Raw genomic sequence first — 14956 nt, 5'->3', positions numbered from 1 at the left:
TCAAAGTAGAAGACTATATTTTAAAAATAAAAGTAGAGACTAAATTTTAAAGGTACAAAATGTATAAGGACTTGAACATATTTTAACTTTTAAAATTTTAATTCTATAATTTAGAATAAATAAATAATTATGATAAAATTATAATTTAATCCCTAAAAATAATAAAAAATTAATTAATAATAAAATAATAAAACTATATTTTTACTATTATAAAAATATACCATTTCAGAGGATATAAAACAAATAGAGCAGGGATACAAAAGGAAAGAAAATCATTAGCGGAGTTGTAAAATTTGATTGGAGCATAAAGCCCTTGTCTGATGGGAATGAAAAAAACAAAAAAACAAAAGTAAATGTTAGAATTCCATCAAAATCATTGACTTGAAGAAGTCGTCGGTGATGACGACTTTGCATCATTTCCATCCAACCATCAACCAATACAACTGATAAACGTAAACGGCAGGTAAGTTGCCGCCTCGCCTGGTTGTCGTGCGCCATGCTGAATCCCATTCCCACCGTAATCTTCTTCACCTTACATATCCTATTAATTCAATCCCAAACCCACACCTCCAATCACAGTCGTTGTCCTCCTTTCCGTTGTCACCACATAGACTTCCCTTTTCCCTTCTCCGATCAACGCACTTTTGGCTCTGGCACCATAGACTGCGGCTTCCCTGGCTATCAAATCCTATGCGACGAGGAGGAGGAGGAGGAGGAGGAATCCACCCCAGTTCCCATCCTCATGATCTCAACTCAACCATATCAAGTCAAAAACATCTTCCTCAACCAGTTCTACGATGAAGGCGTCGTCAATCTCATCACCTTGGTCAATACCGATCTCATCCGGGACATTAACACCGCTTCATGTCATTCTTTCCGCAACTTTACCAGTCCTATCTCTGGTCTCCTTCTCCCTGACTGGAATATTAACTTAACCTTCTTCAAATGCCCATCTCAGTTTGCGCCTCCTCAAGATTTCCTGGACCAAACCGCCTTGAACTACACTTGCAATGATGAACAGTCCTGGCTTTATCTAGGGAGATATGTTAACAGTAGTCCAATGAATCGAACCGAACGAAGCTTCAACAATTCCATCACTCCAAGGGATTGCAATCTGGTTATGCTGCCGGTATCCAGTGCCGACATAAATGTTAGTAGCGTTAATAACGGTGATATTGAGCGGAGTCAGCTCAGTAAAGTATTGGCTGCTGGATTTCCATTGCAATGGAAGAGTGATGTGGATTGCGAGAATTGCATTAAGAAAAAGGAGCGGTGTGGTTTTGACAGGACAAAAGTTGTTTGCCTTTGTGACGATGACTGCAACAACACCAACTCCTCCAAGTAAATTTCTCCTTCCATTCCCATTCTTTTATTTCTGAATTAGTATAATTTATCTTTCTTCGTAAAACAAGTACTATCTTAAATCAATTACTATAACTCTATGTTAGTAATTTTTAGTTTTCTTCCAAGTATTCATGATAGCTACTGTTTTGCACCTATTATTCTGTAACCATGTCAATTTGTTTTTAAAGTGTTCGAGTCAAGATAATATAAATATATAGAAAATATTGATGCAAATAAGCAACCAATTTATTTCGATGAATTAAGCAAAGGGTTAATACAATTTTAAATTTAGACTTGGTAATTAGTTTTACTCAGGTATTTTTACTCCTCCTTTTTCTATTTTGATATATAGCAGCTAGGTTTATTTTAATATTGAACTTGGATTCTATTAAGATTTGATGAAATAACACATCATCAAACTTTTACATTTGCTAAGTTTAAGGACCAAAATAGATGAATTCATGTACCAAAATAGACCAAAAAAATATCGAAGTTGACCCAATTACCAAGTCAAAACACTAAAAGTTATATTAACCTTAGTTAAAGGGGAGAAAACATTTTCAAACCTAGAAACAACATTATTGTTGGGAGGAATAGTCACATGTCCTTGAAAGAATTAGTGTTCATTCACAGTAAAAAGGATAAAGAGATGTTATATGTCAATAACTTGAGACCCGAGTCCTAGAAAGGATCCAAACCTCTGACTCACGACCCGACCGCGAGTAGACAACAAGGCATACCAGCTCGCAAGGCAAGGCTATAGACCCAACTTATGAGAACCTTGCACGAGCCCACAGGGCAAGGTTGCAGGACTAGCCTGCGGATCCAGCTCGCAAGGCAAAGTTATAGACCCAGCTCATAGGAACCTAGGGAAAATCACAGTCTCACTTTGCATACGCCCAAAGGACTCACTGAAAGGGCCACGTACTCTACAGGCCATCCAGACACGTGTCCAGTAAGTACAAAGCCCGCCCAGAGTGCCAGTCCCAAAACTAAAAAGGACCGCATGCTCCGTAGACACGTGCCCAACAGACCTAGAGTTCGTAGAGAATGTCAATACTAGAGGCAATAGAATCAAGGCAAAGTAGTAAGGCCCTACTATGAGCTGTAATAGTACTTATAACCACATGTATAAATAACCCAACATTCCTATCAATAGGATATAAGAAAAACATTACTTAACAATTGGTATGGAAACAATGATTATCATTCGGGTTCCAAACATCGAATAACTTCGACGAATATGAAGCATTGATATTAGGATTACAAATTGGCATGCCAGTTAGGATCAAGGGATCTGATCGTCCACACAGATTCCCAATTAGTGGTGAAGCAAATAAATAAAGAATGCGATGTAAAAGAAGTAGTGCTAAAAAAATATCATGCGATGGCAACTCAACTGCTCGTAGGATTCGACAAACTCGAGGTTAAACAGCTCCCAAGAAATGATAACACACGCGCCGATGCTTTGTTAAAATTAGCATCCTCCATCATTATTTAACAAAGAGGAAAAATCATGCTCGAGCATAAGGAAGCCTCGAGCTATGATGCGCCCCAAATACTCTGTATGGCCCAATGGGAGACATGGATGATGCTAATAATCCGTACACTTCAAGGTGAACAAGAAAGCCAAGACAGGAAAGAGCTCGCAAAGCTACAAGGCAAGGCTGCGAGGTATGTAATTATTGTTAACTATGAATATTTACTAAACTCTCTATATATGAATTGGATACCTAGACATTACAAACTCATTACGTGCTAAATTAAAACAACACGTTTCATCCTACGTTTAATAGATACACCCTTCTGGAGGGTGTACTATATAGAAAAAGATTTTCCCACCCACTGTTGCGGTGCCTGTCAACGACTGAAGCCGAATACATTATGAGAGAGATCCGCGAAGAAATTTACGGCGACCACTTGGGAGGTAGATTGCTCGCACAAAATATTTTTAGACAAGGATACTATTGGCTTACCATACAAAATGACACCCATCAATTAGTTCACAAATGCGATGCTTGCTAAAAGAACGTTAAAATCCAGTTGTAACCAGCAAATCCCCTTCAGATCATGTCAGGTCTTTAGCCTTTTGCAACTTGGAGGGTCGATATCATTGGTCCGTTCCCTATAGCCACAATACAAAAGGAATTCATAGTAGTGGTTGTGGACTACTTCACCAAGTGGACCGAAGCTGAAGCTTTAGTGACCATCACAAAAAAACAAATGAAGTATTTCCTATGGAAATTGATTGTTTTTAGATTTGGGATACCTCACACAATTATCATGGACAACAACACACAATTTTAGGGAAAATTCAAGCAGTTTTGCATTGAACTCCAAATAACTCTAGCTCAAAGTTTGGTAAAAATGCCACAGACCAACGGACAGGTGGAAGCTATGAATAAAAAAATCTTGACAATCCTTAAGAAAAAAATGGGCGAAGCTAAGGGAGCTTGGTTGGAAGAACTACTAGGAATTTTACGAGCCTTGAGAACTACACCTTACATGGTGACAGAAGAAACAACTTTTTCTCTCGTTTATTGCTTAAAAGCTGTAATCCCTGTGGAGATTGGTTTGAGTCACACAAAACACAATAATTCGATGAGGAAGCTAATCAAGAAGCTCTCAGGCTCAACCTCGATCTGATCGACAAACTTAGAGAGATAACTGAAATTATAAATGCAACACACGCCCAACAAATAACTCGCTACTATAACTCCAAGGTAAAAAAAAAAGCAGTTTCAAGTGGGTGACCTCGTCTTAAAAAAACACCGAAGGCAGCCTACCTTCCTCCCAACGAGGAAAAATGGCTTTAAATTGGGAAAGACCATACAAAGAGATAGAAAAGATATGATATAGATCATATAAACTAGCAATGATAGAGGGCACAATTGTACCACGAACCTAGAATGGCCGACATCTCAAAAATTACTATGTATGACTCCTTACCCTATGAATAAAAAAATTTTCCAGTAGTATTTTTTTCATATGAAGATTCGCAGGTAAAGAGCCACAACCTCCAAAATAGTTAGTGAGAGCAAAGCTCTTAACTGTCATATTAAGATTCGCAGCAAAGAGCCACAACCTCTAAAATAGTTAACGAGGGCAAAGCTCTCAGTTGTCATATTAAGGTTCGCAGGCGAAGAGCCGCAACCTCCAAAACAATTAACGAGAGCAAAGCTCCCAGCTGTCATATTAAGGTTCGCAGACGAAGAGCTGCAACCTCCAAAATAGTTAGCAAAAGCAAAGCTCCCAACTGTCATATTAAGGATTGTAGGCAAAAAGTCGCAACCTCCAAAACAGTTAGCGAGAGCAAAGCTCCCAGCTATCATATTAATGTTCTCAAGCAAAGAGCCGCAATCTCCAAAACAATTAGTGAGATCAAAGCTCCTAACTATAATATTAAGGTTTGCAGGCAAAGAGCCACAACCTCCAAGACAGTTAGCGAGAGCAAAACTCTCAGCTTGTTATCTTTCAAAACTTTCTTAAGTATAAAATAACTTGCGAATTAACACCCCCAGTTGTGTTACCTTTCAAAATTATCGTCAAAGATCGCAGCTAGCGATCTTCGAAGTTTCTTCATAAGTACCGACATAGTTGTGTGATAAAAATAATTAAAGTTTCAAAGACACAAAAGTGATAACTATAAAAATATATTTTCATTAAAAAATAAACGAGATATAAAATTTTCAAAAAATCAAGGCATGTTATCCCTATCTATGCCTCGACACACATCATTAGAAGGAGTAACGTCATTGTTCGCAGCAGAAGGAACCACTTTCTTGTCCGCAGAAGGATCGTCCTCTCTATAAAAATCTAGAGAACCTTCCTGGTAGACACAAAGGAGTCCCACGTAGCACTTGAGGGACGTAGCACGTCAAAGCCTAGCAAGCTCATATCCACCCGTTCGAGAGCATCAAGATTTACCTTGCGAACATCAAAAAGACTAGCAGCGACTTGGGCGTGAATCGGAATGTTCATCTTCAACTTTGAAATAGAGCTTAAGACATCTTCAGCTGTCTTTTTCTTAAAATCCTCAAAAACTCAAAGATGTTCCCTGATCATGCCCTCTACTTGATTTTGACATTTGCGGATAATCCTATTTGTTTTCGCTGCGTGCTCTTCTGTAAGCTCGTCTAACTCAGCTTGCAGAGCCTCCTTACTTTCCCTTTTAGTGACCATAATACGCTTTAACCCCTCTACTTGAGTCACCACTATGGCCAGAAACTCAGTAGGATATTCGTTTTTGCTTAAGGATGACCTCATTTTCCTCCATCATCTTGCAATGCTACTCACTAACTCTCACCAACTCCGCTTGAAGATCCGTGAGCTCTTTCTGACGGGCCTTCTCATACCTTAGTCTGACCACATTAGCTTCAGAAAATAGAAAATGCGGAGAGGAGTACAAGTTTGAGGCTGAGGGTAGTAGCGTACTGCTTGGCTCAACAACTTCTGGCACTGAGGCTTGTCATACGAGGGTTGCGATATTAGGGTTATAAAGGTAATCCTATGCGCTCAAGTCCCCACGTTAAGGAAATAAACATCTATTACCCTCGATTGACGTTCCTCTAACGGCGAGTGCAGGAGGAGAGACACGAGTAGTAGAAGGAAGAGTATCACCAACAACAACAATCGACGAACTAGCAGGGGGAGTAGAAGATGGCAAGTTCATGGTAAAAGACGGGGAAGACTCAAAGCTTCAATAGTAACCCCAACAAAATTTACTCTTTTTTTACTACGACGCTCAAGTTGTGCACTTTTCCTTTCCTCTTCGTTTACAGAGCCAATATGCACAGCTCTTGCGGTGGTTTTATACTTCTTGCGAGCACCACCAACCAAGGAATCGATGTCCATTGTCTTATTAAGTTCACGATAAAGGTTATCAATTCCACTTGAAGTATCTTGGGAACCCCAACCGATTCTTGCACCAGCAACAACCTCGTGATTAGTAGGAGCAGTTAATAAATTAATATCTAACCCAACAACCCCCTTGTGCGAACTCAGCAAAAGAAAACGATCAACGCTTCATCTTGTAGAAGTGATAGAAGAAGTTAAAGGGCTTTGTCATGCGACCCAACAATATCTAGGCCAATTAATCAGAATAATCATAAGGCCATGTAGCACTTTCAGGCAACGCCTCAACTGACTGAGCAACCTCTTAATTATCACCAAGCCTTCGTCCATTAGGGTTAAAACCCTTTAAACAATATTTGAAGACATTTATTACTGTGATGAAAGTCTCCAGAGTCAGCAAACGACTAATGGGAAGCCTTTAAAACTAGGCAACAACTTCATCCATAGTAATGCTTCATTGAAATGCATACATATCCTTACTGGGTGAGGTCCATCTTATGGGAAATTTGAAGTCCTCGCAAATCATATTGTTAACTTGAACGTACATCTCTCGGTTTAGATGAAGGTTGGAATAATAATTTTGAATAATTGTTTGCACTTTTTTTATGCGGAGAAAAATAGTAGAACCTTGTTGAATTCTTTGAACCACGACTCTTCAACTGATACAAATTCTGGAAAATAACGAGTATATGTATCTCGCCACGCTAACTACAGTCAAGAAAATACGCCATAACGAGCCACCAGGAAAAGCTCGAAAGTTGGTCGAGAGTAATATTGTAGTTATTTAGAAGTCTGCAGAAGAAAAGGTGCAGCGACAAATGAAACCCAACCTCCAGCGTGTGCAACGGAAGCAGAAAATTATCATTAGTGGTCTTACACAGTCGATGTGACCCTTCTAGAATGGAAAACTCATACGCAAAATTGGGAAGTTTTATTCCTTACACCGATAAGACCCGTTCTAGCTCCTCCCATTTAGTGGTGCTTGCGTAAGATTTCTCCGTTACTAAAATCAGAGTCGACCAGCAGATTGGGATGATACGGTTACCAACTCCTCTCATTTTTACCATACTATCGATCAAAGAAGGAAACATAAATGTTAAAAGAAAAATCGAAGTTTCTAAAAATTACCTTTTTTTTAATGGCAGAAAACATTAAGAATGGAGGATTTAGGGTTCTGAAAGATATTCTTTCAAAGAAGAAGTTCCCTTCTCGCTTGTTTGACGATTTGCATGACTCAGGAAAATCAACGACTTAAATGCAAACAAACGAAAATAGTTCAATTTTCAACGATCAGATACACACACGCGAGAATCGCTCATGCACGTGGCAGAACAACAATCATGCATCACAATCCGTAGTGTACCCAACAAGTTGCATTTAATCCTGATGCGATGGACCTAAGGAGCGCCACTTTATGACACCTTTTAGGCCCACTTGGGGGGAGATTGTTATATGTCAATAACTTGAGACTCGAGTCCTAGAAAGGATCCAAACCTCTGACCCACAACCTGACCATGAATAGACAACAAGGCATACCAGCTCGCAAGGTAAGGCGATAAGCCCAATTCGCAAGAACCTTACGCGAGCCCATAGGGCAAGGTCGTAGGACCAGCCCGCGGATCTAGCTCGTAGGAACTTAGGGAATATTGCAGTCTCACTTTGCATACGCCCAAAGAACTCACTGAAAGGGCCACGTACTCCATAGGCCGTCTAGACATGTGTCTAGTAAGTACGACGCTTGCCCAGAACGCTAGTCCTAAAACTAGAAAAGATCGTGTGCTTCGTAGACACGTACCCAACAAACCTGGAGTTTGCAGAGATTGTTACTACCAGGGACAGAGAATGTCAGTATCAGAGGCAATAGAATCAAGACAAAGTAGTGGGGCCTTGCTTTGAGCTGTAATAGTACTTATAAGCACATGTATAAAAACCTCAACATTCCTATCAATAAGATACAAGAAAAACATTACTCAACAAGAGACTATCTTAATAATAATAATAATAATAATAATAATAATAATAATAATAATAATAATAATGGATGTTGGTTGATGATTATTATTAGTTAAAATAGAACAACTATTGGTGAAATTAAAATAATTATATAGACTTGTGTTTGATAAACTGAAAATTTAAGTGTTGAAAAATTAAACATTAAATTTTTAATATTAAATTTGATAAGTTTGACTTCATGTTAGAAGATTGTTTGGTAAATTAGTAAATATAAGGATTGAATAAAATTATGTTGTTTGATAAAAGTAAATATTAATCTTTAAAAAATTATTTATTTCTTAGTTTTAATTTTATTAATATAAATTTCACATTATTGTAAAAAAATATGATAATTTGAATATTTTATTTTTAAAAAGCAATTTATTTTAATTTTTTAATAAAATAAAACAACTTAATATTTTCTACATTAAGTGATAAGTAGTTACCTATCTACCTTATTCAACAAATGAAAATTTTAATAATTTATTAAACACACACCCTTATATCGTGGAATATTTTTTTATGTGCAGGCCCAAACTGTCGCAAGTGCACAAGATTATTATAGGTGAATGATATATTAAACGTTTTTAGATGGTATTATATAATATAATTGATTTTTGAAGTAGTTCATCATCTAAAGGGCCCGTGGGAAATGTTTTCCTTTAACCAATCATCAAAAAAAAAAAAAAAACCAGTGCTTTCTTTTGTAATCTCAACGTGTAAGCATGTACACAGGTGTTGCATGTGGAATCTTCTCAATTGTCGTAATTGTAGCCCTACTTGTGTACAAGAACAGAGCTTCATTAATCTCAACTGCCTATTTGAAGAAGAAGAAGAATCAAACCACTTTAGATGGACCAAATGCCGAAGAGTTCATCAAAACTTATCGCTCAAATCTATTGAGCAACTATTCCTACAATGATATCAAGAAGATGACTAATGGATTCAAGGATAAACTAGGTGAAGGTGGATATGGTAATGTCTACAAAGGCAAACTATTTGATGGTCGCATCATTGCTGTCAAATTGCTCAAGTCTGCTGACATTATTATTGGCGACAATTTCATTACTGAAGTTGCCACCATAGGTAGGATACACCATTTCAATGTTATTAATTTGTTGGGGTTCTGTTGGGATGGCTCTAAACAAGCTCTTATCTACGAATACATGCCTAACGGATCGTTAAAGGATTTACTGTCGAAAGAGGAGGCAGAGAATTCAGTTGGGATAGCTAAGCTTCTCGAAATCGCGATCGGGGTCGCTCAAGGGATAGAATACTTGCACAATGGTTGCGAATCAAGGATTTTGCATCTCGACATAAAGCCTCAAAATGTTTTGCTTGACCAGAGTTTGAACCCCAAAATTTCTGATTTCGGATTAGCCAAAGTATACTCTCGAGACCATAGCTATGTGACGATGACGAGTGCAAGAGGGACTATTGGCTTTATCGCTCCTGAGATATTCATGAGAAATCTGGGAAACCCTTCGCATAAATCCAATGTGTATAGCTATGGGATGTTGCTGTTGGAGATGGTAGGTGGGAAGCAGCAGTTCAAACAAATAACCAGCTTTAGCACAGGTGGTTCTAGCGGCACTGAAGCCTACTTCCCTGAATGGATATATGAAAAGGTAATGGAAAAGATGGATAATGTGGTGGATGAGAGCTATGAAATAGGAAGGAAGATGAGAATGGTGGGATTATGGTGCATCCAAATGAAACAGAGAGATCGACCCTCAATGAAACGAGTTGTGGAAATGTTGAGTGGGCGTATGGAAGACATTGAGATGCCCCCTAAGCCCTTATTTATGTTTTCTCTTCCTCGGCAACATGTATTTGAGGACCAAATCAATACATTAGGCAGTGATTCCAATGTTTTGCCCTCTACGTGATCAAAACCCTTGGGATGCTTTTCCATTTGTATTTTGTTTGTTTTTGGTCTGATCAAAAGCCTTGGAATACATTTCAAAACTATAAAACACCTTAGAACCACTCATGGCGACTAAGTTCAGTTCACCATTATATTTAACATTGCTCTAGTTTGACTTTATTTTTGAAGAATTTACTTATTTATTTATAATTGAAAAGAAATTATATCAAATGTTGGAGACAAACTTGTCCTATGAAGAAAATCATTGAATGAAAGTGTTATTATTATCCGACAATAAAAAAGTCACAAACGAGCTTCCAATCAATTTTAATTAGTATTATTTCTGACTCTTAATTGTTTTTTAATTTTACAATAAAATTTTAAATTTTAAAATATACTATGCAATTTAGTTCTTATTTTTATTTTTAAAATCTAACATTTTATTTTTCAGATTTAAAATACATATTTAATTATTACTAATTCAAAAAAATTCATTTAAATTCACGGATGCTTATTTAATTTTTTTCCACTTGAGCTCGTTATGATAAAATATTTTTGTTGAAATAGTGTTCTTAAGAAAAAAATTGACGTCGACATTTTCATTGAAATAGTTAACCATATTAATTATTTAAACTAACTAATGATATTATAAAATAGATGGACCAAATTATGTAAAAATTAAAGTATGTAGGTTAAATCTCAAGTTTCAGCATAGTATAGAGGGCAAAATTGAAATTTTACCATTGTCTTCTAATGCTAAAAGACATGCAAGACAATCCCAAAAGAAATTAGAAGATGTGTCGGTGTCTAAGACCTTTAGGGTACTTAAATTATATATAATCATATAACATTTTAATCGAAAAGTTAACTATATTAAATATTTGGACTAACTAATAACATAATAAAATATGGAGATCAAACTATGTTAAACATTAAAATATAAAGATTAAATCTAAAATTTAGGAATAATAGAAAGACCAAAATTAATATAAAACCATATTTTATAATGTTAAAAAGTAGAGCAGAAATGGATTAGTGAACACTTTGTTAGGGTCTCCTGTGTGTAATGATTTGGTCATCTTATTTGTAATTTTTAAACTGATTTCATAGTTAATTTGTCAATATATGAAGTAAAAAGGATTTGCCTAATTGCTTCCGATCCAACTATGGTCTAGTTTAGTAATGCTTTTAAAAAGTATTTTTAAAAATTGTTGTAAAAAAATATTTTTGAGAAGTACTTTTGAAAATTTTGGTTTAAGATTTAAGTGTTTAACATTACTATCAAAAATTTAGATGGTATCATCTATGACGTTACATAGACTTATTTCATTGACCGGTGTTTGACTGACGGTCAACTCATGTTTACCATTACAATTGAGTTGATTTCTGAAAAAATCATAAAATTGAGGGTGTCAATAAAAAAAATCAAAGGCACAAAACCAAAAGCCCCCAAATATTGAGGGTTTTTTTTTCAATTATGCCAAAAAAATAAGGGAAAGTGCTATGTTGTCAGAGAGGTGAAAACGTAATTAAACACTAAAAGTATTTTTAGGAGAGGAAAAGCTAAAAGCCAAAAGTAATTAAACGTAATTTTAGCTTCTCTTTTTCAAAAGTGATTTTCAAGAGTGTTTTTAAAAAGCCAAAAGCAACTTGTTTAGTATAACTTTTATTTCAAAAATGGCTTTCAAGTCTAAAGTGATTTTTCTAAGTATTACTGAACAAGCCATATGTTTCCTTTACTATTATTTTTATTAGGATATTTAGAGTTTTATTTGATTTAATTCTTTAGAAACTTAGGCTATATTTGGTTTTTAAAATATTATTTTCATAATAAAATATAAAAATATGTTTAATGACTACTTTTCTATAATAGAAATTTGAGAAATAAAATAAAAATTACATTTATATGGATATATTTGAAAAACCATTTAAGAAAAAGACTATTTTGAATTCGTGTGAGTTTGAATTAGGATGAATTGACTTAAAAGTTAAAAATTTTATTTTTACAAATTATTTTAGTTTCTAATTTTGATATTTTCATTTTCTAAATAGTTATTTTAAAAATTTTAACCAACATCTTGTTCTTTCAACTTGCTTAATAAGTACTTAGGTTGTGAGCTTGATTTTGTTTGTTTTAAGTTGAAGAATAGTTTGTTGTTTTCTTTTTAATTTATGGATTTGAAATGATACCAATCATATAATTTATATTAAAGATATATACAAACATTTGTGAAATTAACAAAGCATGAATTTAAAATGTTTATTCCTAAGACTACATGAGAGAATTCATCGCAGTTTAACTTGCCTAATTACAAGGATTAATTAAAGGTTGTTAAGAGATTACCATTGGTGTTCAATTTAACAATCCACCCTGCCATTCTTTCATAATTATCAGAATTATAAATTAGCTTTATATATATATATATATATATTCACAGTTTTCGCTAATCACATTTACCAACAACATTTTCAATGCGGTATTATTTTATGTTTGCTTGCATATTGCTGTTATTTCCTCCTTCTTCTCCTTTTTTTTAACGTGTATAATTGAATAAAAATTATATTTTTATGTATATAATTGAATAAAAATTTAAATTTTATGTACATAATTATACTAAATCTATAACATCCCGATTTATGGCTTAGTCGGAACAGTGGTTTCGGGACCACAAATTCGATGAGGAAAATTTTATTTTTACTATATTTTTATGGCCTAAAATTTCACGGAAAGATTTCGTGAAAATTTCATTCAAAAATTTTGACGTTTGGACACTCAATTTAGTCAAAAGGACTAAATTGTAAAAAGTGCAAAAGTTGAGTTTTATATGTTAAAGGTATTTAATTGTTATGGAACTATAAATTAGGGGTCCTTATATGGAATTAGACCATTAGTTAGTGATGGAAAAAAATGGACATGAGATAAGTGAAATAGGAATTTTTTTTTAAGTAAGAGCATTTTAGTCATTTAGTAAATAAATAGAATTAAAAGGGAAAAAGATGTAAAAATTGTGTTCATCATCCTTGCTTGCTGCCAAAACTTGAAGGAAGTCATAGCTAGGGTTTCTTCACTTTCTCAAGCTCATAGTAAGTGATTCCAAGCCCCTTTTTTAATGTTCTTTACGTTTTTGAAGCCCCAATAACTTGATCTAGCTTATTCTAACAATAATTTAACCTAGGGTTCATATTTGGAAAATTACTCATAGGTGAAATGTGTTTATTTTGATGTTTTATGGTAGAATATGAAGCTTGGAATTATCTTAAACAACTTTTGCTAAGCGATTTTAAGTGAAAACGAGTAAAACGACATAATCGGCAAAAATACCTAATGTTCATAAGTAAGTGTTAGAGTAAGAATTTGATGTTGTCATAGAAGGAAAAAATGTACAGCATGTTATAAAACATAAGAATAAGAGATGAATTTAAATTTCCGAGATTTGGGGCAAAAGTATAAATATGCAAAAGTTTAGGGGCAAAACTATATTTTTTCCAAAATTGAGTCAAGGACTGTTTTGATGAATGCGAGTATTAAATAAGCTAAATTTTCTATCATAGATCAAGAAGAACGAAATCCGGAGCTAGACCGGGGAAAGAAAAAGATTGAGGACTAAAGTATTAGATTTGATCATATTTTTTGTACCGATGTAAGTTTACGGTAAATAAATGCAATATTTTAATAATTATTATTAATGCTGCTATTTTCCAGCAATTATGTATTTATTTAATGAAATTATTTAATGTTGACTTAAGTATGAAATGATAGGGAATCAGTGATAAAAGCCCCGTTGAAACATTAGGAGTGTATTGGATACAAATGTCATGACATTTGGGTAAAGAGATCCCATGTAAGACCATGTCTGGGACATGGCATTGACACCATTGAAGTTATGAGAGGTCCCATGTAAGACCATGTTTGGGACATGGCATGGGCACCGATATGAGAACTCCCATGTAAGACCATATCTAGGATATGACATTGGCAGTACAAGAAACATCCCATGTAAGACCATGTTTGGGACATGACTTTGGCATGTTATTATCAGAAAAGAGACCCAAGTATCCTTATAATTCCAATGTGGCTCAACGGGCTAGTAAACAAATTATGTTCCATGAAAGTTCAGGTAAAAGCATAAATAGCAAATTCAGGTGAGTTATAAGAGTTAAGAACATATTATGTTATCAATTGAGAACCAACATTTCAGCAAGAGAAGAGTAAGTTATAATCATGAGTTATCTAAGTAAATAAGTAAGTGAACGAGTAAGAGATTAAGTAAAGAGGAAATTAGATATCATGACACTTGAGTATATTTATTTGTGTTAAATGTTGTTATTTATTTGCTTGTAAACTTACTAAGATTTATGCTTACTTCTTTTATTTCTTTTTCTTTCATATAGTATTATCAAGCATAGTCGGGATCTTGAAGACGTCAGAGAGCATTCACACTATCAACCACCACAACTTGGTATTTTAAGACGATAAATGTTTCAAGCTATGACATGTATAGGGACTTAGTCATTTCGATTGTATATTCTTAAATTATGACCAAAAGATGATATGTAAATATTTGATGATGAATAGTTATTAAAATGGCTAAGTATGAAGGTGTTTGTTGTTATAAAAGTCTAGGTGATAAATTATGCATAGAAATAATGAAAAAGTAAAAATTGGTAGTGAATCAGTTTTGAGACAGCAGTAGTGACGTGATTTTGAAAAATCACCAAGAATAGTAGAAAATGAATTAGAGGGTGGATGAGATATAAAATTAAAGCTTATTGAGTCTATTTTCATAGAAAAATAACATGTAGACAAAGGAATTATGTATTCTGAGATATTTGCATTTTAGTTAGACAAGGTCAAAGTGGTTTTTGGAATCCCTGTTCTGACTTTGGAAAATTATTAAA

General features: G+C 34.7%; 1 protein-coding gene across 1 annotated transcript; it reads left to right on the top strand.

The window, feature by feature from the left end:
- The first annotated feature begins 296 nt into the window (after nt 1-296).
- LOC105774762 (LEAF RUST 10 DISEASE-RESISTANCE LOCUS RECEPTOR-LIKE PROTEIN KINASE-like 2.1) lies at nt 297-10216 on the top strand. Its single transcript, XM_012597339.2, has 3 exons — nt 297-1341; nt 8721-8755; nt 8926-10216. Exons 1-3 carry the CDS (start codon nt 497-499, stop codon nt 10077-10079), a joined length of 2034 nt encoding a protein of 677 aa, XP_012452793.1. The 5' UTR covers nt 297-496; the 3' UTR covers nt 10080-10216.
- The last annotated feature ends 4740 nt before the right edge of the window (nt 10217-14956 follow it).

This window comes from Gossypium raimondii, chromosome 6 (assembly GCF_025698545.1).
Source record: "Gossypium raimondii isolate GPD5lz chromosome 6, ASM2569854v1, whole genome shotgun sequence".
Classification (NCBI taxonomy): Eukaryota; Viridiplantae; Streptophyta; class Magnoliopsida; order Malvales; family Malvaceae; genus Gossypium; species Gossypium raimondii.
Note: the sequence above shows the minus strand (reverse complement) of the source record. Positions and strands in the feature narration are given on the sequence as shown.